Below are 23,402 nucleotides of genomic sequence, written 5' to 3' on the forward strand. Positions count from 1 at the left end.
GGAGGTACCAGGGATCAAACCCAGGACCTTATACATGGGAAGCAGGCATTCAACCAGTTGAGGTACACCTGCTCCCCTGCATTAACATTTTAAAGAGGAAAATAAGATATAGTAATTTCAATACCTTATTTTAGCAAATATTTTTGGCAAATCTTTAAATAAAACATATATAAAAGGCAATCTCCTGAGCATGACAAAGAATATTTATCATAAACCAATAGCACAAATTATAGTCAATGTTAAAACACTGAAGTCGTTCCCATTAGTCAGACAGAAATGCTCAGTATCACCATGATTATCTTAGATTTGAGAGATAACATTAACGTAATAAAGTAAGAAAACAATCATTGGAAAAGAGATGAAATCATTATTTGCCGATGATGTATGGCTAGAAAACTTAAGATAGTAAGCAAAACTCTATTAGAATTAATGAGATTTTAGTTAGCGGGATGAAAGGTGTACTAAGAATCAGTATCTTTAAGAGTAGCAATAACAAATTAGAAATGGAGAAAAATAACACCAATCAGTAACAAAAAATATGTAATAATAATAAACTTAATGAGAATGGTAAAAGACTATATGATAAACAATATAAAATTTCATTGTACATAATATACACCCTGAATACTTTCAACTACTTCAGCAGTGCCTACATTCTCTCAAACTCCCAACTTAGAAATTCGGAAACCCTTCTAGACTCATTCTCTCCTCACTCTCATATCCTCCTCAGTCAGTAAGTTTTACTTATTCTACCTCATGTATTTATCAAATTTGTCACCTCTTCACCATTATACTGGTTATCCTTTAGACACAACAAATTATGCAATCTCCTACTTCTGGTCTTATTCACTTCAAAAGCCCATCCAGCTGCCAGAGTAATCAATCTCAAACACAAATCTAACTAGATGAAGCCCCAGTTTAAAAACAAAGATCACACTGAATTCAGGATGGAATCCAAGTTCAAAGCTAATATGACCTTTAGTCATCTGGACCTAGCTTCATCTCCTCTTCCTCCTCTACCCTACTTTGGGTTTAACAGCATGGCTCTGTGTTTCTCAAATTAGGATATGCAAGTATCTGGCTAAAGATGCCAGGGTTCCTCACTGCTACAAACATGGTACAACCTACTAAGCAACATTTTTTGGTGAAGATTTCTTGAGAAAGACATTATTTTATATTAAAATGAACACTGTACGGAGAAGAGCACAAAATTTGCATGACCACTTAAATTAAAATGCAAGATCTCAATGTAAGACAGCATTTCAGCAGGCAGTTTGAAATCCTCCCCCGCCCCACCCCCACAGCCCCAGTATGTGGGTCATGATTATACACTTGTCATTAAAGGTGAAAAAGCAAAACACTATCAAACTCTTATCACTGCATTTGCAAATGAACAAGGATAATAGCCAACACTTAACAAGAACTTACTTAAGCTAGGCCAATGTTCTCTTTACATTGATTAACTCACATTATAATGGTTTCTATCTCCAACTACTCTTCCCCTTGCTTTCTCCACTCCAGCCATAATGGTCTCCTTGCTGTTCCTGGCACACATTGCTATGTCCCCATTTCAAGGCCTTTGCCCTTATTATTCCCTATACATGGATACATTTTCTCCTAGATTCCAGGGCTCTCTTTATCAACTCCTTGAAGTAATTCCTCAAATGCTGTTTCTCAATGAGGCCTATCCTAACATCCCCATTTAAAAGTAAAGCCATCTTCTCTTCTTCTCAGCCACATTACTCCAGAATATTAACTACTCTATTTTTTCTCCATATTACATATCATCATCCTTACTTATTGTGTCTCTTTCTACCAGAATGTAAGTTCAATGGCAGTAGGATTTATTATATTCACTGACACTCTAGTCTCTTAGAATAGTGGCTAGCACAATACAGAGTCTCAATAGATACTGCACAACCCTAGGAAACAGGTATTACTATTAGCTAGATTTTATTTATCCTATGAAGAGACTGAAACACAATGAGAATTTGCCTTTGGTCACATTGTAAAAGGCAGACCTAGGATTTGTATCTACACAGCCTGGCTCCACTCTTATCATCACTGCATGATGCTTCTCATTTACTTAGTGAAAGCCATATGCACTATCTATATAGCACATTTCCCTTTCTACACAGCCCTTTTCTGGCAGAAGAGACAATATCTTTATACCTTGACTGGCAATTCCTAGCCCATGTTATACATTTAATAATTGTTTACTCAAAGAATGATCACATGAATACATTCATCATCCAATGGTTTTTACAGGTCAATTAACCAAATCATGTTAAGCTTTCAGATTTAATAGTAAAAATGAATTTTTAATATAAAAATAAGTCCTGACTTTAAAAATGTAGTGATAAAAAAACACATACTTTGAATTGGTAAAACATGATTTCTGATGAATGATCTAGCTAAAAGGACATGTTCCCTATTCTTAAAATTTATCAAAGTTTTATTCGACATTAACATAATTTAACGCTCCGGAACCATCTAGTCATTCACTTCATTATATATACATGCATATACTAATTATATCTGAGTAAAAGAAACTTCAACAGCAGTGCCATCTTCGTAGACACCAAGATTTAAAAAACAATCAATCATATAAGATAAAAACAGACACCTTCACTTTACAAAAACTGACACTAAACACCCTGAGGCGTAATTTATTATCTCCTGACCCGCAGGCAGATTTCTTGAATCATTTTGACAAGACGATCCTAAGGGCATGAATAACTTGTTACAAAATCTCAACGGCCATAAATTTACTCTGAGAAGCAATCATTCCCGGGTAGAGGGGGTGGCCGTAAGGCAAATTTTGAGGTCCCTCCCAGGCCACCTCAAAATCTAGGTCCCCCAGATTCTTCTCCTCAGAGCTCCTCACCGTGTCTAGACTAGGGGGAAGCGACCACTTCCCAAGTAGAGGATGACGCACAAAGGAAAAACCGGCCAAGCAGCACGAAGGCCGAAGAAACAAACGAAAACAAAGCGAATAAATGAATAAGCCCCTGCCGCCTAATCGCCCCCTCCACAGGTTGAGCCGCAATCGCGTAACTCGCGAGATTTCTGGTCTCCACGGATCACGAAGCGGAAACGTCGCGGGTTCAGAAAAAAGGGGGGTTTGGAGAGATATATCCTAAACTCCTTCACAGACCCACCAGGTGCCTCGGCCAACGAAACCACCCCATCCCTCCCTGAGAACCCGTCCCACAGCGTTCCTAGAAACTTCCGGGACCTGGCCGGAACCGGAAGCTCCTGGAGCCAGGGGGTGGGGCCGAAAATTAAAAAAAAAAGCGCGGCGAAAGTTAGAGACCCGAGCTGTGGAGTGTGGTGGTGATCTTTGGGCGGACTGTGATCGGTCCCGATGGACTCCACCGCCTGCTTGAAGTCCTTGCTCCTAACCATCAGTCAGTACAAAGCCGTTAAGTCGGAGGCGAACGCCACCCAGCTTTTGCGGCACTTGGAGGTGAGGGATTCGGTCTATAATAATCTTTGGTTCACGGGGCGGTGAGGTGTGACGGCCACAGCCCTGGAAGAGAACAGCCTCTCGCTCCCTGGGCTGACGGTCTGTAAAAGTAAAAACGAGGGAGTGTCTGCCCTGATTTCCCGCTTGCCGCGGTCAGCTGTCTGCAGCAATGGGGTTGAGTGTCCACTAAAGGCTCGACGAGGGAGAGTGGGACAGAAGTTGGGATTTTAGTGTTTCTGGTAGGTATGGCAGAAAACTCGGACCTGTGTCTTCTTTTTCTTCTTGTTTTTGTTTTGCCTTCCAATCCGAGCCCTCGCATGAATATACAGTGAATCGTGTTGAACTCGAACTTGAAAAATATTTTTTCAGTTTTCTATGGATTAGGAAGTAAATTTTCTCCAAGATTATAATCATAATCTTGTTTACTTACCAAAATATATTACTAACAGTTTTTTAATTATTTTTATTTTTAAGGAAGCTTTAGATTACATAAATATTAAATATAATGGTTCTCCATATGTCCCACTCCATCCCACTGCTAAATTTTTAACTCCCTAAGATGCTGAATTGCTTTTACTTTTTCTCTTAAATCCCAGCGATTTGTGTTTACACTATTATATTATGTTACAAATTTTCTTTGAAAAAATTACAATCACACTTTTTTTCTCTGTGACCCTGTTTATTTTGAAGCTCTTGCTGTCATTTGTTATGCACTGTGGAATTCAAACGTTAATCTCAGTTTAATTTAAAAAAAAATAGTTAAGCTCAATCAAAGCTTATTTTAGGAATTCTCTCTATTGCAACTCTGCCAACATAGAATTGAATGTAATTTAAAAACCTATTCTACTTGGCAAATTAACTCTATGATAAAAGGCTAACATACCAAAGATTAGCAAAATACTAGAGAGAGAAGATGATAGTGAATGGTTCATCATCAGCTTTTGGTGAAACTGTAGTATATTAAATGTATCTTTGTTCTGACCTTCGCTGGGGCTCCTCTTCATGCTATCCAGAGTGTGTGTGTGTATATATATATTTATTTTCATTTAGTTAAGGTTTTTGCTCTTAAGTACTTACGACTATCAAATTAGGATAGAGCAGTGTGCTGGTGGACTCTAGAAGCCACAGGATAAGTATGTCTATCAGTTTTGTTTAAGAATTAAAAGTTAAGTATTTTATTTTAGATATTAGTCTAAACATTACCTCTCTTGGGGAATAAACAGGGAAGTTGTGAATCTGAGTGCAATGTTAGCATAAATTGAAAGAAACTTCAAAGCTAATTGGGGCTTAAAACTGACTCCTAGATACTGGGTTCCCAAACTTTCAAAAAGTTTACAGAAAACTCTTCTATCCTTGGGGCATTTTGATACAGGAGTATGAGGAGCACAGTTTGAGGCTAATACTACTAGGGGCTTTTTTTGTTTTAATTGAGAGATGACATACATTGTGAAGTGCATGAGGTGAAGTGCATGAGGTGCATTAATTTTAAGTGAATAATTTTTTATTCACATGTGTGCACTCATGCAGCCACCACCTGTATCAAGATAGAGATAGAACATTTCCAGTCCCCATATGTTTTTTCATTGTCCCTTTCCATAAGGTTCATATAAGTGGACTCATACAGTTTTTACTCTTTTGTATCTGGCTTCTTTCATGCAATATAATCTGAAATTCAGTACTTTATTGCTTTTTATTGCTGAGTAGAATTCCATTGTGTAAATGTACAGCAATTTATATACATTTTCCTGTTAAAAAGCATTTGGGTTATGTCTCATTCTGGATAGAATTATGAATAGCATTGTTATGAATATTTTACATTAATCTTTTTATGTGTAGACATATGTACACATTTCTCTTACATACTGAGGAGTGGAATTGTTAGGTTGTAGAAGAGGCTTATGTTCAGCCTTAGTTGAAATTGCTAAAAACTGCTGAACAGTTTTCCAAAAGGTTATACCATTTTACCCTTCTCTCCACAATATGAGATTTGCATTCACTCATCCCTGAAACACCCTTGCTGATTTTAGAGATTTGAATTTTAACCTTTTTGGTGGTGATAATTTGTATTTTTAATGATGCATGTCTTTGTGCAGACCTCATGAGAGCAACATCTAAAAATGCAAAAATGCAAAAGGTAAGTATCATGTGAAAGAAGCTTATTCTTTCCATTATACTTCTGCCATTAGTTTGTCTTTATAGCCTCATGTAGAACCTGAGTTTTGAATTTCTTTAAGATTAACAGAGCTGAGCAGGTCTCATTCTTGATGGTATTTCCTAGCAGTAATATCAGCAATTAAAAGCATCGATTCAGGAACCAAGCTGCCTGGATATAAATCCCAATTGCACCACTGTCTCAGTGTGTGCTTCAGTTTACTTCTCTGTAAAAACAATAGTAACACCTACATTATGGTGTTCATTTGAAGATGAAAAGTTAATATATGTGAGGGACCTGTAACAATTCCTAGGACAGACTACGTGCTATAAATTAGTTATTACTAAAATAAACTGTTTGCACTAATAATTCAGCATATATGAATAAAGAGGAGAAGTTGTAAAGCAATTTTTTATTTCACCTTGTAATAAATAATTATTACAGGTTAGAATACTTATAGTACTGAGATGCAGGCTCAGTCCTGAGGGGAATTATGTTTAAAGCAGAAAATGGCTTGATCCTCTAGAGGGCTAGTTTTTTAAGTAGGCAAAAGCACAATGCTCAGAAGGTTCCCTACCCCATTTCATTTTTTTTACCTATTCTTTTCAATCTTATAGGCCTTTAATTGTGTTGTTAAAAAACATACTCCTTAAGAACAGATTATCTAAAACTCTCTTATCAACAAAGCTAGAGAAGAAAAACTGACATCTGAGTTAAGAAATAAAGGAAGGCACAGAAAGAAAAGATTAGAGGATTGCTAAAATAGTCTGCTTATCAGTTCCTGTCTTTGGGAGGAAGCAGAAGGAATAATCCAGTAATTTTATCTTTTGATTTAACTGCTTTTGACATTCCATTTTACCTTTCTCAAAACATATAGAATGTGTATACTAGAATTAGTTTATTTAATAAACATATAGTAATGTATACATTTGTAGTCCATGTTATCTTAGAATATTCAGTGTGGTGGGAAGGATAAACATTGTTAAATCAAAGTTTGCTGATTTATGAAATAGAAGTATAATGTAATATAAGATGGGGTAATTGGCAAACCTAATCTAATTGGGGGAAGAGAGTTAGGGAAAACTTCCTAAAGCAAATGAATTTAAACTGAGACCAGAATGATTCTATTAGCTAGTGAAGGAAGTGATAGGTAGTCTTCCAGGCAAAGAAACAGCAGTTGTATAATTTCTAAATTGGGAAAGAGAGTGACAATAGCACTGTGGAAAAACTTGAGTTTTGATTTGAAATGGAAAAGAGATGAAGATTGCCAATTCTTAACTAAAACGTTTTGATCCCTATTTTATAGGTAATTTCTGGACAGAAGTTCACGCGATTGTTTACATCAAATCAGATATTACCAAGTGAGTGCTTGACTTGTCTTGTAGAACTACTCGAAGACCCAAACATAAGTGCTCCACTGATCTTAAGTATTATCAGTTTGCTGTCTCAACTAGGTAATGTATTTGGTTTCTTTCTCATTTTTGGAAGATGTATGAATTTAATTTTTTTTTAAAGATTTATTTTATTTATTTCTCCCCACCCCCTCATTTGCATTTGCTGTGTCTGTTTTTTTGTTGCGTGCTGGTATTCTTTTTTAGGAGGCACTGGAAACCAAACCAGGGACCTCGCATGTGGGAGGGAGACATCTACTCATTTGAGCCACCTCTGCTCCCTGCTTTGTTGTGTCTCTCATTATGTTTTCCTCCTTGTGTATCTTGTTGCATCAGCTTGCTGTCTTGCTCATCTTTAGGAGGCACTGGGAAGTGAACCCAGGACCTCCCTTGTTGTAGGCAGGAGCTCAATCACTTGAGCCACATCTGCTTCCCTGAATTTAATTATTTTTAAAGAGCAGATATCTAGAATCTCTTGCAGAATGATTCACATTCAAAAGATTTCTTCATTGCAGTATTTCTCAATGCTGTTATGCATTCTGAATTTCTTGAATGAAGGAATTTTGTAGGCAACACTTTTTAAAATTATTGGACCAAGGAATCTAAAGCACATAGAAGATTTAGTGTTCTTCAGAAAAGAATGCAGTTTGGAAAATGCTTGCCTATTTTTTAATTTTTTAAAAAAATTGTCATATACAATATGCTACTCAAAAAAGTCATAGCTAGTGATCAAAGAACCATCCTTCCATGACCGATGATATTGAATTTAGCACTGAGTATAAAAATTCTGATGTGGTGGTATCTATTTCTGTCCCCCTACCTTTATTTTTTAATTTTTAATTTAATGGCCACTTTTTTCCCTATTTGTGAGGGGGTGGGAGGTGGAGGGTCTCTGTGATTATAAAATTAGTATGTTCTTATTAAAAAATTCCAGTAATCCAAAAGTATTAACATGGAGCTGCACTGTCTAGTAGAACTTTCTGTGATGATGACAGCATTTTCTATCTGTAACATCTAATATAGTAGCCAGTAACCACATGTAGCTAGTGAGTACTTCCAAGTGTGGGTAATGGCCTGAAGAACTGAATCTCTAATTTTGATTAAACTTAAATAGCCACATGTGATTAGTGGCTACCAAATTAGACCATGGAGAACAAGTTTACTCAGCACCACCAACACTCTTAATCATTTCCACTTCTGGGGATAATAATTTCTTGACAGTTTGATGTGTGCCTTTCCAGATATGTGATGACAAATTTTAGATCTTTGGTATTGTTTTTAACAAAAATGGTGTTACCAAGCACTAGATGTTTTATAATGGGTTTTTTTTTTTTAATTTTGTTTGTTTTCATATATTTGTTATCTTTTCATATCAATATCTTCTTAATAGTTTCCTAATATCTTATTATAGGAGATTATAATTTATGCAGTCATTCCCGTAATGGTGGGCACTTTTTTTTCCTTGAGTTTTTGCTACAGGATCAATAGTGTAATGAACATTCTTATGTAATTTTGTTTGAATGTTATTGTATTTCTGTTGGATAAGTTCCCAGTAGAATTTCTGGGTCAGTTTTCAGTTTAGCAGCTATTACTAAATTGCTTTCCAAAAAAGCTCTGCCAGTTCTAATATCAACCAACAGTTTGTTCAATAATGGTAGTCACTTTCAACATTTAAAAATATTTAAAAATTTTAAAGTGACAATCTTTTCTTGGTAAATTTTTAAATAAATAATACAAATCTTCTTCCTAGAGATTAATTTATTCCATGTAGAGAAATGATATGTATATTGAAAAAGAAGAGAGAAAGCTCATACTCCCTTCCCTTTTTCTAGCTCATAAATTTTTGTGGTTAAACTTCTGAATTCAAGGATATTATAAATAAAACAGCCATACTGTATGTGATTTTTAAAAATATAATGGTACATTTAATATGAAATAAGTTAAAAAGTATTTAACTTTTATCCATGGAGACCAGATATAAAAATTATGTATTTTGGTCCCATTTTATTTTAACTTACAGCTTTAGACAATGAAACCAGAGATTGTCTTCAGAATACATATAATCTGAATAGTGTACTGGCAGGAGTGGTTTGTCGGAACAGTGCTTGCCACAACGACTCAGTGTTTTTGCAGGTACGCACATCCATATTATACTCCGTTACTTAACATCTTCCTTGCTTACTACTGACATATAAACAAAAGATTTCTGCATTTTGAGATGTAAGTTTTTCATATGAAAATTGTAATTGAGTTGGCATCTAGACTCGATCTGCTGAAAAAACATACCCCCCAAAATAGGAAGCTATAGTCTTATTTAGCACAGACTCAAATTCTTACACCTATCATATTTCATTGAACCTAAAATGCCATCAGTTGTAATAAAAAAAAAACATTGCTAATTAAACTGACATGCAATTTTAGAGATATAATGTGAAAAAAGATATCTTAGAATTGATGAAAAACAGCATGTATTTCAGCCTACATACAAGTTTAAGATAATTAAGTGAACAAAGTGTTCTGCTTGAAATAGATTATAGAGAGATGTATGAACTGGGTTATGACGGCTCTTAGCCTCCTTACTTTGTGTTTAAAAAAAAAAAATTGGAAAAATTCTTGCCCTAAACTCTCTTCTAATATGGTGACATGCTCGAGATATGCACTATACAATCAGTTCTTCAGAGCAAACCATATATTTTTATGTTTATGTTCATAATTTTATTCTCAGTGCATTCAACTTCTGCAGAGGTTAACTTATAACATCAAAATTTTCCATTCCGGTGCCAATATAGATGAATTGATTACATTCCTGATAGATCATATGTGAGTATAGAACTTTATTACTTAAGCATGTAACCAAATCTATGGTTTGAAATTAAAATCGTGTAATAGTTGGATTTTTTTAGAAGATGTTTTTCTCCAAGTTTTAAACTGAGTAAGACTGACTCTTGTTTGATTCTCTTAGATAATTTCAATGATCAAATGTTATAAAGCAGCTTTACATTTATTTTCATAACAAAAATTTATAAAATCAGTTTATTTGGGTAGAAACAATTATTGAAACTGAAATTGAATGTATTTAATCTTCATGATTACTGATTTAGCAACACAGTTGCTAATTGCCAATAATTTGACAATTATTCTCATATTTCTTTGATGCAATTGAATAGGACAGTTTGGTTTCCAAACATGAAATAAATGATCATTCTTTTTCAGAACTTGACTACATGTCAATGAGATAATTTTTTAACATACTAGATTTTTTTTACTTATTAAAAAGAAGGCAGGTGACTACTGCAGTGACTAGGGCAAAAAAAATTTAGTGTATAAATTACTATATCACTTTGAGTTGATGAGAACTAACCTAATGTTTTTTTTCCTTTAAACAAAAATAACCAATATAAAACAACAGTCAGTCTTCTGAAGATGAGTTAACAATGCCTTGTCTTGGATTGTTGGCAAATCTTTGTCGGCACAATCTTTCTGTTCAAACACACATAAAGACTTTGGTAAGTTTACTTTTAAAATGTTTCTTGCTTTGTGGTGGGGTGTTTTTAATCCATTTTTTCTTTAAAAAAAAATTAAGGAGGATTGTCCTGTCTAGTCCAACTGAACTTTTTCAAAGCTTAATGATGAATCAGGTTGACACCTAAGTATTCCAACTTTTGTCTGTGTTGTATTAAGATAATAAGTTAAGGGTTAATACAATGGTTAAATACAGAAAGCATTAGGGATACAATTCCATTATTTGTCCATTGAATAATATAAGAAATGCTAAATTATTTTGTACTACTATAAGAGAAGCACATCACTGGCAATCTGTCCCATTTACCTTAGTCTTATATTTCCACAAAATCAAGGGCAACTCCAGCAAAAAGATCTATAATTCTCTGGTATCAACTACCAGTACTTATGATAAATTAGGGCACCCAAATGAAGTTAGCTGAACCACTTTTAGAAGTAAATTAAGAAAGTTCACTATTTTTTTTAAGGTGCTTTTGAACTGTTCCTCTGCTCTGCAATATTCACAATTACTTGTTTGACTTTACATTAAGCAAATACCTAATTTGTTCATTTGCTGGATTTTCCTGACATGGAGATGGAGGTTATTTTGACCCATGGAAGTATTTGAAAAGGTTTACAGAAAGGGAAGACAGCTATCTATATAAGTATATGTATGTGTATTTTTATAAATTGAAAAAAAGAAATACACTTAAATATCATGAAGAGTAAACATTTGCCCATAAACCTGTTATTTGGAAAATTATACCAACTAAAATTTTACCGATCTCAACTACTGTCAGAAATATATGAATATACCCATCTCAGTCACCCCTGCAATAATGTCTTAAGTTGTATTTAAATGGTAATCAGCAATTACAACAAAATTAACTGCTATGCCAAAGTGTAACAAAAACAAATTCTCTAATTTGTTAAATATCTTCTTGCTTTTAACCATAACCATGAGGGTTTCTCATTATACTGCCTTTATTAACTTAAAACAAACAACAAATTCTACAACAATTTTTCCTGCAGTATTTAAATAGATCTTCTGTTGCCATTCTCCTATATCCCTTTTGAACTACTATTAGAAATGAAAACCTGATTTATCTTCAGTGAATTATTTATTCTAAGATGACAAAATTTGACAAAAATTAATCTACTCATTTGGGTTCCTTTACTAGGTTGCTTTATTGTCTAGCTATTCTTTTAATTATAGCAAATAGTCTTGGAATTTATATTTATATCTGACTCTATAAATTCCCCTTTAGAACATTATATGAAACTTATCTTTTAAAGATGATCTTTTCTTGATAGAGTTATAATAATGTTTAATAAAAGATAAACTTTTAACCAAAATATAAAACATAATTTTTTATTCTAATTTTTGTAAAAAATTTTTTTTCTTCCTTAGAGTAATGTGAAATCTTTTTATCGAACTCTTATAACCTTCTTGGCCCATAGTAGTTTAACTGTGGTTGTGTTTGCACTTTCAATATTATCCAGTTTGACATTGAACGAGGAGGTTGGAGATAAGGTAAATATGATTTTTAAATTATTTATGAAGATAATTCATCTGAAGTATGTCATTTATGATGCTTTAAAAATCATAGAAGTTTTTTTTTCTTATATTTTAGGATGTTGTAAACTTAAATTTTTGTGTAATATCCTCTTCCTAATTTGTTTTAAAGCTATTCCATGCCCGAAACATTCATCAGACTTTTCAGTTAATATTTAATATTCTTGTAAATGGTGATGGTACACTAACAAGAAAGTATTCAGTTGACCTACTGATGGATCTCCTTAAGAACCCTAAAATTGCTGATTATCTTACCAGGTATGAAACTCGTTAGTAAATTTCAGAAACTTTTTTTTTTTTTTTGCCAAGATGTGTTTGTGACAAATAAAACTGCCTTCTTAGATTTCATAAACTTCGAGTCTTCTGATTGACAAAATAGTAAATAAAATTATTTTGGCATGCTTTCTAACTCCTCTTTTTGCTTTCCTGGCTTGAAATGTGAAAGTTTAACAAGGTTGTTTGTGTATTACAATATTTTTCTTACATGATTAGGGTTTGCCATTTTCCAAAATATATGCATCTTGAGTAATCTGATTCAAATTCAGTTTTAAATCTTGATCATTATATGACTGTTTGAAATAATGTTTTTATTATTGGACCATTCATGTTAGTATATCTTTGTTATGTGGGTTTTTTTAATGTTTTAATTTTTTAAAAATTGGTAATGTTTCCATATAGTGTCTTGCTCATATCATAAGGTAAAATGGAAGTACATATTTGTATGTCCTTTCTATTTTGGAGGTATTTCATGGAGTTTTTGAGATCTTTGCATCTTAGGTTAAATTTTCCCAGTGCCTTAGCTGATTTGTGGTTCTGGGTTAGAAAATTAAAGTTTCTTCAAAGTATTGATTTAACTTAGCATTCACAAATGAGAAACCGTTATTGAGCATCTACTGGGGTCAAGCATTGGAGATGTTAGCAGTGATAGGGATATAAAGACAGTCCATAATCTTCAAGGAACACAGAATCTAGACTATAAAGAAAAAACAGGAATACCCTAATTACTAGGTCAAGGGCAAGGTTGACCACTACTCATGACTTATTGATATTTTGCAAAACTAAGAAGCATTTACATTAGCATTTCATTTTTTTTTTCCTTTTTAGCATCAGAGACTTTCCTCTTCAACTATTCTAAGAATCCTCCCAATATATTCTCATGTGATACCTATTCTGACTCTTAAATAGTGCTTATTTACCAGCTTCCTGGTAAACAGAAAAATTATTTTGGTTATATCTCTCCAGGAGGAAAAGAAAATAATCTGATTTAACATTAGTAACTGGTTATTTAATCTCCTTCTGCTAATCTCTCAGTTTCATTATCTGTTATCATCCCTATGCAGCCTAGAACCCCTGAATCATCTCTTGCAAAAGAATATGTTTAACTGTGTTGTTCTTTTATTTATCTGTTAAAGCATTTAGCCAAATCCCAATCCTGAATCTGTTCCACAGTCTAACTAATATCTGGGTTCCTCATCAAAGCTTGAAAAATCACACAACTTCTATGAATTTGTTTACTACAAATGCAATGTCTCTAAATTTAGTTGGGCCAGCACCTCTTATATTTATTCCTAGTCAGTTTTCTTTCTCTTTTCCTACAGTGGCTGTTTCAAGTCTTCACTCTCTTGTTCAAGCCCAATTACCACTTTTCACTCAGAAGAAGACCTTTACTATGTTTCATATACACATACAAAATGGAATCTCATTTGATTGGAGCTCCCCCAAATCTATACCCCTGGATAAACTCACCTGCATTTCTTCAAATTCTTACTTAATTTCATCTTGTTTTTCTCAAAAATCCATTAAGTTTCACTCTGTCCTATCTTCTTCAACTGTTTTCACTATCTCCACACTGCCTCATTTTTTATTCACTATTTGACTTAACTTATAAACATACTAAACTTTAACCTTTCTCTTCAACCATATGTCCCTTTTAAAATCTGTAACTTTGCAGTGCATTCAAGAAGAATATCCAAATTTTCAGTGTGACCTTCTAAAGTCTGGTCCCTGGCAACTCAGCTTTATTTTTTCACACTTTCTTTTTTATGTTTTCTCTAACTATATCAGACAATAAAGAGAACTTCCAACTTGCTATAAACACCTTATCATGTATCCGTGTGCCATTTCCTGTGGAATACTCCCTTTGGAAGGCTAGAATATGCTTCCGCCTTTATGTGTCTAACTCCTGTTTATTTTTAAGATTCAAATCTGAATAAGTTTTTCCTGATGAGGCCTGCTTGCCAAGACTGGGTTTGGTCCCCATCCTCTTTTGCATAGCACCCTCTACATTCCTACATTATAGCATTGTATTTTACAATACATTGTGTTATTGTTTTCTCTGTCTCTTCCTCCATCCTTAGGCTGAATTCCCAGACAGGTTGTCATTTTGCCAAGTGCAGGATGCAGCAATCATGTAGAATACCTCTGGTACCTCTTAGAGTTGGGTGACACAGGGTCCTGCCTCTTACCTCTGAATCTTCATAGCCTAACTTATGCTTGGTAGTTTTAAGCGCTCAGTAAATAAGCAGCACTTCAATTAATTAGAATATCTCTGTGTTCTTTGAATTTTAAACATTGAACATATCCTTTTAAAAAAAAAAGGTAGTTGAGGTACTGAAAGTTTCATTGGTTTATTCATCGTCACATGGGTCATTTTTTTTCACTGTTCAATAATAAATGACAAGGCCAATTACTGTATACCATGATGTTATGGTATGTTTCAAGTTTTAAAATGTAAATTTTACAAAGACTGTATTCTATATTAGAAGCCCAAAATAAGTATTTGGATGAAAGAAAATACACTTCAATTTTATATTATCCTATAGGTAATGTAAATTATAGATAATATTGATAAAATTGATGTATCAATTTTATAATTATCATTTGATGTCAACTTTTATTTCAAACCTAGGTATGAGCATTTTTCTTCATGTCTAAATCAAGTATTAGGGCTTCTTAATGGGAAGGATTCTGATTCTTCTTCAAAGGTTTGTAAAAACTTGACCTATTGTTTTATTTTAAACATTTTAGAATTTGGTATGGAAGTACCAAAATACATGCACAGCTCTCTGAATTTTCACAACTGAACACAGCCGTGTAACCCATACCTAGATCAAGAAACAGGTAATTACCTTGTGGTCCAGTTTAGTCTTCCTCACCGAGGATAGCCACTGCTGCCTTCTAACAGCATATATTATTTTTTTTAATTTTTGAACTTTATATAAACAAAATTATATGTATTTACCATGTTTGGATTCTTTTCAACATTATTTTGTGAAATCCATCTATGTTTAATTTAGTTATAGATTGCTTATTCTTTTACTGATGTACATTGAGTATTATTTTGTCACAAGGATAGACAACCAGGCCAATGAAACAGAATAGAGACCAGAAACAAACCCTATACAGTCTCCTGATCAATAACAAAGGTGATATTGCAATCTTGAAAAAACTATCATTTCAATAAATGACATTGAGTCAATTGGATGTCCAAATGAGAACAAAATTAATCATGACACCTATCTCATACCACTTCAAAAATCAGCTCCAGACAGACAAAGATAAAGCTATGAAGCTTTTAGAAGAATCTTCTAGGAGAATATCTTCATAGCCTTGGACTACGCAAAGATTTTCTACTAAGCATACAAGGAAAAATTGATGTATTTGGCTGCATGAAATATTAATACTGTATTTACGGAAAGACTACCAGTAAGAGTAAAGAGGCAACTCAGCGTGAGAAAAATATCCATAATACATATGCCTAACAAAGAAATTCAAAATTTCTAAAAACAAATTAGCAGGAGTGGATGTGGCTCAAGTGTTTGGGTGCCTGCTTCCCACTATGAGAGGTCCTGGTGCCTCCTAAAAGAAAAAACAATAAGCAAAATAAACTGAAAAAACCAGCTCAGGGGAGCTGATGTGGCTCAGTGATTGAGTGCCAGCTTCCCACATATGAGATCCCAGCCAACCCCTGGTACCTCAAAAAAAAAAACACTACATATGAATCAGAAAAGAAATGGTTGTTCAACTTCATTAATATTCAGGTAAATGTAAATACTATAAATTATATGCCCACCATGGAAAATACCAAACATAGTTAAGAATGGAATATCCATAACTTTCACACAGTACTAATGGTACTGAAAACTGTTAAAACCACTTATGAACACTGACAATACTACTGTCACCACACATATGCATGAATAGTGAAACATCCATTTCACTGTAAGTATTTACCCAATGAAATACATACTTGTATTTGCCAAAAGACATTATAAAATAATGTAATTCCTAATAGCCAAGAATTGGAGATAACCCAAGCATCCATGAACAATAAAATGGATAAATAAGCCATGATATATTTATACATTAGAATACATGCAGCAATGAGAATGAATGAAATGCAAATATATGTAGCAATATGATGAATTTAATAATGATGAGCAAAAGAATCCAGGCATAAGAGTATACACTAAGATTCTATTTATATCAAATTCTTCATGGGTTTCTTTGTATACATTGGTGGGCTGATTGAAAAGTTTGTATGGAAATACATAACTCCAGGAATAGCTAAAATAAAATTAATCCATGTTGTCAGAAATCTGGCATTGATGGGGTAGGAGGGAGGAGGGCACAAGGAGGTCCTAGAGCTCTGGTAAAATTCTCTCTCTTGATCTGGTTGCTAGTTAGATAGGTGTGTTCACTTTGTGAAAATCCACTTAGCTTTACAGTAATGATTTATTACTTTTCTGTATGTGTTTTACTTCAGTTAAAAATTTGTATGACTAAGTATGCATGTTATTTGCTTGTATGTGCATGGTATTATCTTTGGTAAGATATATAAGAAATTTGTAATATCACTTGCCTTCAGGGAGGGTGATGGGTAGCTATAAATCAGGATCATACTTTTGTCCTTGGAACCATGTGAATGTGTTACCTAGTCAAAACTAAGTACTACAGTTTATATTTTAAAAAATAAATCAAAAGTGTATTTGTCATTTGTATACTAAATGTTAATGGGCCAAATTCTAATAAAGTCACATACAATCAAATTGGTTCAAATACAAATCCCAGTCATGTCATTTGCAAGAAACAGTAAGGGAAGCCAATGTGGCTCAGTGATTGAGTGCCAGCTTCCCACATATGAGGTCCTGGGTTCAATCCCCAGCCCCAGGACCTAAAAAATAAAAAAGAAGAAGAAAAGAAACAGTGATAGAGAAAGGGAGAAAACAAGTGGAACGGCAAAGAGATACCAAGAAAATTCAAACAAAATGATAGGTCAGTAGTATATGAAATAAATTGGAATTTAATTTAACAGTTCATAAACAGGTTCGGGTGGAACATTATATAAGCGGATAATGCCAGTTTATGATGATGTTAAAAAGAAATTGCATAGAATAGGGGAGCTAAGGGACATAATTCCAACAGTAGGCAAACAGTGTAGAATAAGCTATCTGCAAGGTTTTAAAGCTTTGGGACCCACTTTTAAATCTTATCATTAAGTGTGCTTTATAGTAGCAGTTCTTGAATCTAGGATAGCAGCAAATATTCTGAATTTTATTTTTTAATTAGTTTTCTTTTCTGTTTTTAAAAGAACATGTTTGTGTAAAAAAAAATAGTTAATACTATAGAAAGAGTATAACATTAGTTGAAGTTGCCCCCCTCTCTTTGACTCTTACAGTACTTCTCATCAGAGGTGACCATTAACAAACTTCTTCACAGCCTTCTAGAACCTAATCACATGTTTGAAAATTAGTACTGAAAGAAAACTGGAAGTTGCTTTTCCTTTTTATTTTACAGTATTTTCTTAAATATGGTATTTTGGCTTCATCATTTGGTTACTATGTGTATTAAAGTCCTGTGAAATTGTTATTTAATGAAGGCTTTATATTGCACAGGTTTTAGAATTACTTCTTGCCTTCTGTTCAGTAACTCAGCTGCGTCATGTGCTTACTCAAATGATACTTGAACAGTCTCCATCTGGCAACACCATTCTGGGAAGCCGTCCTAAATGTTTAGAACCTACTGTAGCTCTACTTCGTTGGTCAAATCAACCTTTGGATGGATCAGAAAACTGTTCTATTTTAGCATTGCAGCTGTTCAAGGAAATATTTGAGGTAATATAATATTTGACAAATTGCCTTTTCCACTTTCAGGACTCCCAATTAACAATTTGTTCTCAAAATTTCATAGTAAACTTAAAGTTAATTGTAAGTTGTAGGAAAACTATTCTCAATTCCCAGCAGTCACACTAGACTCCCTACCATTCAGCTACTGAGTTTGTTTTTCCTGCCAAAGTCACATGTATTAGTGCTTTCCTTTATTTCACTGAATACCTTAAATATACTCATTTCAGTGTTATAAGTAAAGATACTAAGATTTGTATGTTTTGTTGTTGGCATGAATCTGCTTCTTGCTATAGTCACATTTTGGCTCTCCATCTCAGTAGATACTATTCTACTGTCTTTATTAGGCTGTTGCGTGGATTTAGTCAGTGAAATGGAGTGGAGCATGTCCATCACTGTGCTTGGTACTTAGAATACAAACAAAAACTCCTTCCCTAGGGGCCAAGATTGTATTACTTGGGTAAATCAGTGTTCTCTACTGTTATCCCTGTTTTTATACACAAAGCTTAGTGTTTACCTAGAAGGTTTCCCCACTCGTAGTTAGAGCCTCTACACAAACATATGTATATGAGTGATTAAATGTATTTAAAGATTATGCACAAATTATTCCTTATATTTTATGTTGGTCTTGACTCTTGATCAATTTTAGCATTTAAAAAGCCTTTGAAATTCTTGACAGAAATTATTTGTGGTTGTATTCAGACCAATATCTTTTATTTAATTATTGTAATTATACTTAGCAAACTCAGGATATGTGTTTTCAGTAAATACTTTTAATTTAGACTAATTTTAAAATCCATTAAAAAAGGTCTTGTTTGTGATTGGTTAACCTAAAACCTTAATGTTCCATTTGAGATAAACAAAGTCATAGCTCTTGAAACTAGATAAGAGGATGGATTTTTAAATAGTAGACTTGGGTCAATGAAATTTTGAAACAACCGTAAGAAATTTAAACAGTGATACAGCTCAATAATGCCTGTTTCTACATTCTATATTACATCTTTATTTTTAATCTTTGGTGTTGGTTAATTCTCCAGGATGTCATAGATACTGCCAACTGTACCTCTGCTGACCGCTGTGTGGCTCTTCTACTGCCTACAATCCTTGATCAGCTTCAGTTCACAGAACAAAGTCTAGATGAGGCCTTAACAAGAAAAAAATGTGAAAGGATGGTCAAGGCCATTGAAGTTTTGTTAAATATCCTTTATTGTCATAAACATGGAAACTGTATAAATAACCACTCATTAATTTTTTTCTAGTTTACTACATTTTGTCATTGTAATTTTGTCTCTTCTTATGATCATATCTATTTGGAATTAATGAACTGAAGTTTAACTATAGAATGAACTTTTAGTGAAGATCTAAAACAGTTATCCAGATTTTTTTTTGTTTTCTGTGTAAAATTTTTATGCTAAAATACATTTTAAGAAATCATTTTTACACTTGAATATTTTTATCATAATTGGAGATTAGAAGATGTAGCCTAAAATGATAGTTCTATTACTTCTTGCCACTCTGTCCTCTGCTTTTAATGCTAATTGCTATCCCTGGATAATTAGTGGTTCCATCCATTCTTTGGTGAAATATATTAGAAGATAAAGAAATATTGGTAGAGTTATTATTTTTTAACATAGATTTTTTAGTTTTAAAAATAAAAATCAACTTCCATAAATGATTTAATAAATATGACATACTTGATTATAAAGAAGACGAATCACTTCAAAGAGAGAAAACCTTGTGTATAATTAGTGTCACTGTTTAACATCTGTATACTGATTTTCTTAGGTCTTCCCCTGTGTTAGCCTTTTCTAGATCGGCTGATTGTAAATTGTTAAGAAGCCCAAACCCTACCTTTTAATGATTTTATCAATGCTTTTTTACTTCAAGCAAGGTGTCACTCTATCTCAGTTTAAGATTTAAGATATCTTAAATTTATCTGGTAAGATTTTCTTGTATCTCTGAGCAACAGAGTTTGCTCAACTTTTTCCTGCCCTATAGCAAACTCCACCTCTGTTTAATGTCCTCTATGAGTTGCTGTCCTTGATTTTCCTCTTCCTTTATAGCAGTGATTCTCAAACCTGGCTACATATTAAGATCACCTGGGTAACATTTTAAAACTTGATGCCAGAGACTTATATCCAGAGATTCTAATTTAATGGACTAATGAGAAACCCTGGGATAGTGAATGGATGGGTGTGTTCTAGTTAATCAATATAGTCAGGCCTTCTGTTACTGAATAATACTGTAACTTGGCCCTCTTTTTATGACAGATAATAACATCCAATGGAGATGATAGATCCTTTCATATTTTACCTTTCAGTTAGAAGCTCTTGGTACCAGGCCATCTCTACTATTTACCAGTCACATTTTTTGAGCTCTAGTTTCCTAATCTGTTATAGAGCTAACAATACACAGGATTGTAAAACTAATTACAGAGATTGTAGTGATGAAATCATCAGTATGAAATCATCCTGAATGCTATAAAGTACTATACTAATATAAGGTATTTTGAGATGTTCTGTTTGTGTTCCTTAACAAAACCTACCCCTATGTGGAGATGATTCTTTGAAAATACATATTGCAAAAATTCTAACTACTATCAAATGTACCACTCTGATAGAACAACAATTTACATATGGCAAGATTGACCTGGGATTTGGAACAAAGGTAGCAGATTCTGAATTATGGTGAGTAAAGGAAAGCCAAATGGCAAAATACTAAGGCCAAACTTGATACAAATCAAAACATGTTTTATTACAGCAATTCTCTTTTCCTTTGAAGGATCATCCTTGGATATGTTTTGTTAATTCAAGCTGTAATAGAGGAATTAACAGATGAGTTTTTAAAAAATTTCAGAATGAATTTTTGATTTTTTTAATTCATTCAATTTATAGATTACATTCCCCTAGAGAAAGATATCACCTGTACCTTGTTTTCATTGTTTAGATTTGCTAATTTATTGTGACTAAAGTTTTTTTTATACTCCTGAATATTTCTTTTCTGGAGTTCTTCTTTCACATGGCCTCAGTAATTTTTTTATTCATTTAATTTTACCTTTTTAAATGAAAAGCATGATAAAAGAGGGATGATTTCCACTATAGGGAACTCAGCCACTGCTGAAGGTTTCCTGTTAATAGAGTTAATTCTTCTCCCTTAGCATGTCAAGACTTATGGTTAAAGCTGTATTTTCAGTGACAGTAATGAGATATTGTTTTATGCCCCTGCCCCTTCATGAATTAAGTCAATATAACAAATTTGTTTGAGGGCCTATTATCAGTGCTAGACACTGATTTATTCCAGTTTTCATAATTGTCAATCGTCAGTGATCGTGTACCTCAAGAATTAGGGTTGTCTCTTTTTACTTTTTCATACTCCATATTGGGTACAAAGTTCAGAAAACAGCTGAGTATAATATATTCAGCACATATTAGGTATTCAACAGATATTTATTGCTTAACATTGCCCTCTATTGTTAATATTCTAATGATTAGGCCAAGGATTCTTAACCTTTTTTGTTCTACCGACCCATTTACCGGTCACGCGAAAACCATGGGCCCCTTACTAAGTCCACACTGTACTGTGTATTATTTAATAAATATATCACACCCATACAACACAAGAATAATGTTTTTTTAAGTTTCATTTCAAGCTCACAAACCTCTTGTTAAGAACCCCTGGACTAGGCTAAGAAATCAGTTCTGTTGCCAATATTCTACCTAAGTTTGAAGGAGATAGTTGGTATTTGAGAGCAGAGTAAGAAAAACTATCAGAACTTGTACTGTTAATGCCAGTTCGTTATCTTTGGGTCTTGAGTTATAAAGCTGTGAATTTCTGTAATACTTTTACTTCTCAACAGAAATTATACTTTACTTTCTTGAGGTTTGAAACGAGTAAGTTTTTGTTTTTTTCATTTTCTTTAGAATTATGGATGGAAATAATCTCTTAAGCAATTTTTGTGTTATCTAACTTAAATGCAACTTACTTTTAAAGCAAACTTGCTGCTGATGTGATTTTGAAAACTCTTGATTTGATGAACAAACTTAAACACTTGGTTCCTGGTATGGAAGTAAGCTTCTACAAAATCCTTCAGGTGAGTTTAAACTCTTGAAACAATGAAGGTTTTTCATATGCAGATGCTTCCAAATATATGTGTTTTGAATTGGCCACCAGAAGAGAGTTTAAAGTTGTAAATTAATTTCAGTACTTGCAATATGTTCAATGCACAATTATTCTCCATAGTTTTGCAGGAATTGAACATAAGTACTCCTGATTCTAATGGTCAGAATGTTCATTATAGTGGTTCTTCCTCGCCCTTTTCAGTCTTGTGTCATATTGCAAGTTTATTTGTTTCTGTTGGCATTTGTGGTTGGGTGTGATTTGTTTTGGTTGTTTCTGGTCAGGGTTGATGAGGCAGGATTGTTAGGGAATAGAAAATATCTAGAAGAAATGAACTTGATTATTATTAGATATGCAGAAAATAGCTAATTCACAAAATTCTGGTGATGGGGTAGCTGAATAAGAGTTCTAGCTGTCTGCCTCAATGTCCACAGCACCTGCTTGTAAGAGGTATTTAACAACATGTATGAATTAAGTTACTATGGTAACCAAACAGCAGTGGCTTTAGTGGATACATAGAGAGGGTAGGAGCCAAAGTAGAAATCTTAGGTAGGGGCTGCTTGTACCCTTTAAGAGCATAATGCTTAAAGGCCTTAGTGTAGATGTTGACTCCACTACTTGTTTGCCAGTGTAGCCTTGAGCAAGTTATTTCACATCTGTGAGCTTCAGTTTTTTTGGCTATAAGGTGGAAACAATAAACACACTCTGTGGAAGAGTTTTGAAGGGTTACCACAGAGCATTTTGAAGAGAAATAAAATCTCCTATCGTAGCCCTGTGACATTAATCAAATTATGTGCAACTACAAAGACACTTACTTTAAAATGCTCATTGTATTATATAGCATTCATATTTTAATATTTTTAAGAATTGAGGTAAACTGATTTTACATCAATTCTTAGGAGCTGTTTTTCGTAAATGGTGATTTGGAGCTTATAGTGCTGATGTAAATTATTTACTAACAAGAAGGACTTATAGGGAAGCAGACTTGGCCCAGTAGTTAGGGCGTCCGTCTACCACATGGGAGGTCTGCGGTTCAAACCCCTGGCCTCCCTGACCCATGTGCAGCTGGCCCATG

At 33.7% G+C, this 23,402-nt stretch overlaps 2 protein-coding genes across 15 annotated transcripts in view; one reads left to right on the forward strand and one right to left on the reverse strand.

Moving 5' to 3' along the window:
- Positions 1–3,250, reverse strand: part of DZIP3 (DAZ interacting zinc finger protein 3) — a 145,619-nt gene extending 142,369 nt beyond the window's left edge. For 3 of the 14 annotated variants that reach the window (XM_058295883.1, XM_058295894.1, XM_058295879.1), the window contains exon 1: positions 2,888–3,240. The gene's annotated coding sequence lies outside the window, so the exon portion shown is untranslated. Of the gene's footprint in view, positions 1–2,887 lie in introns of all 14 variants that reach the window. The other 11 variants (XM_058295892.1, XM_012524194.3, XM_058295895.1 and 8 more) reach the window with 8 other exon arrangements.
- Positions 3,251–3,300: 50 nt separating this feature from the next.
- The window catches only part of CIP2A (cellular inhibitor of PP2A), a 33,309-nt gene continuing 13,207 nt past the window's right edge, over positions 3,301–23,402 (forward strand). The window contains exons 1-12 of the mRNA XM_004455812.4: positions 3,301–3,469; positions 6,928–7,075; positions 9,033–9,145; positions 9,738–9,832; positions 10,422–10,518; positions 11,925–12,047; positions 12,202–12,347; positions 14,998–15,073; positions 17,984–18,202; positions 19,249–19,408; positions 20,757–20,898; positions 22,202–22,301. Coding sequence (XP_004455869.1) covers positions 3,368–3,469; positions 6,928–7,075; positions 9,033–9,145; positions 9,738–9,832; positions 10,422–10,518; positions 11,925–12,047; positions 12,202–12,347; positions 14,998–15,073; positions 17,984–18,202; positions 19,249–19,408; positions 20,757–20,898; positions 22,202–22,301 — 1,521 coding nt within the window. The 5' untranslated portion in view covers positions 3,301–3,367. The remainder of the gene's footprint in view (positions 3,470–6,927; positions 7,076–9,032; positions 9,146–9,737; positions 9,833–10,421; positions 10,519–11,924; positions 12,048–12,201; positions 12,348–14,997; positions 15,074–17,983; positions 18,203–19,248; positions 19,409–20,756; positions 20,899–22,201; positions 22,302–23,402) is intronic.

The sequence above is a fragment of the Dasypus novemcinctus genome, chromosome 4 (assembly GCF_030445035.2).
Source record: "Dasypus novemcinctus isolate mDasNov1 chromosome 4, mDasNov1.1.hap2, whole genome shotgun sequence".
Taxonomy (NCBI): Eukaryota; Metazoa; Chordata; class Mammalia; order Cingulata; family Dasypodidae; genus Dasypus; species Dasypus novemcinctus.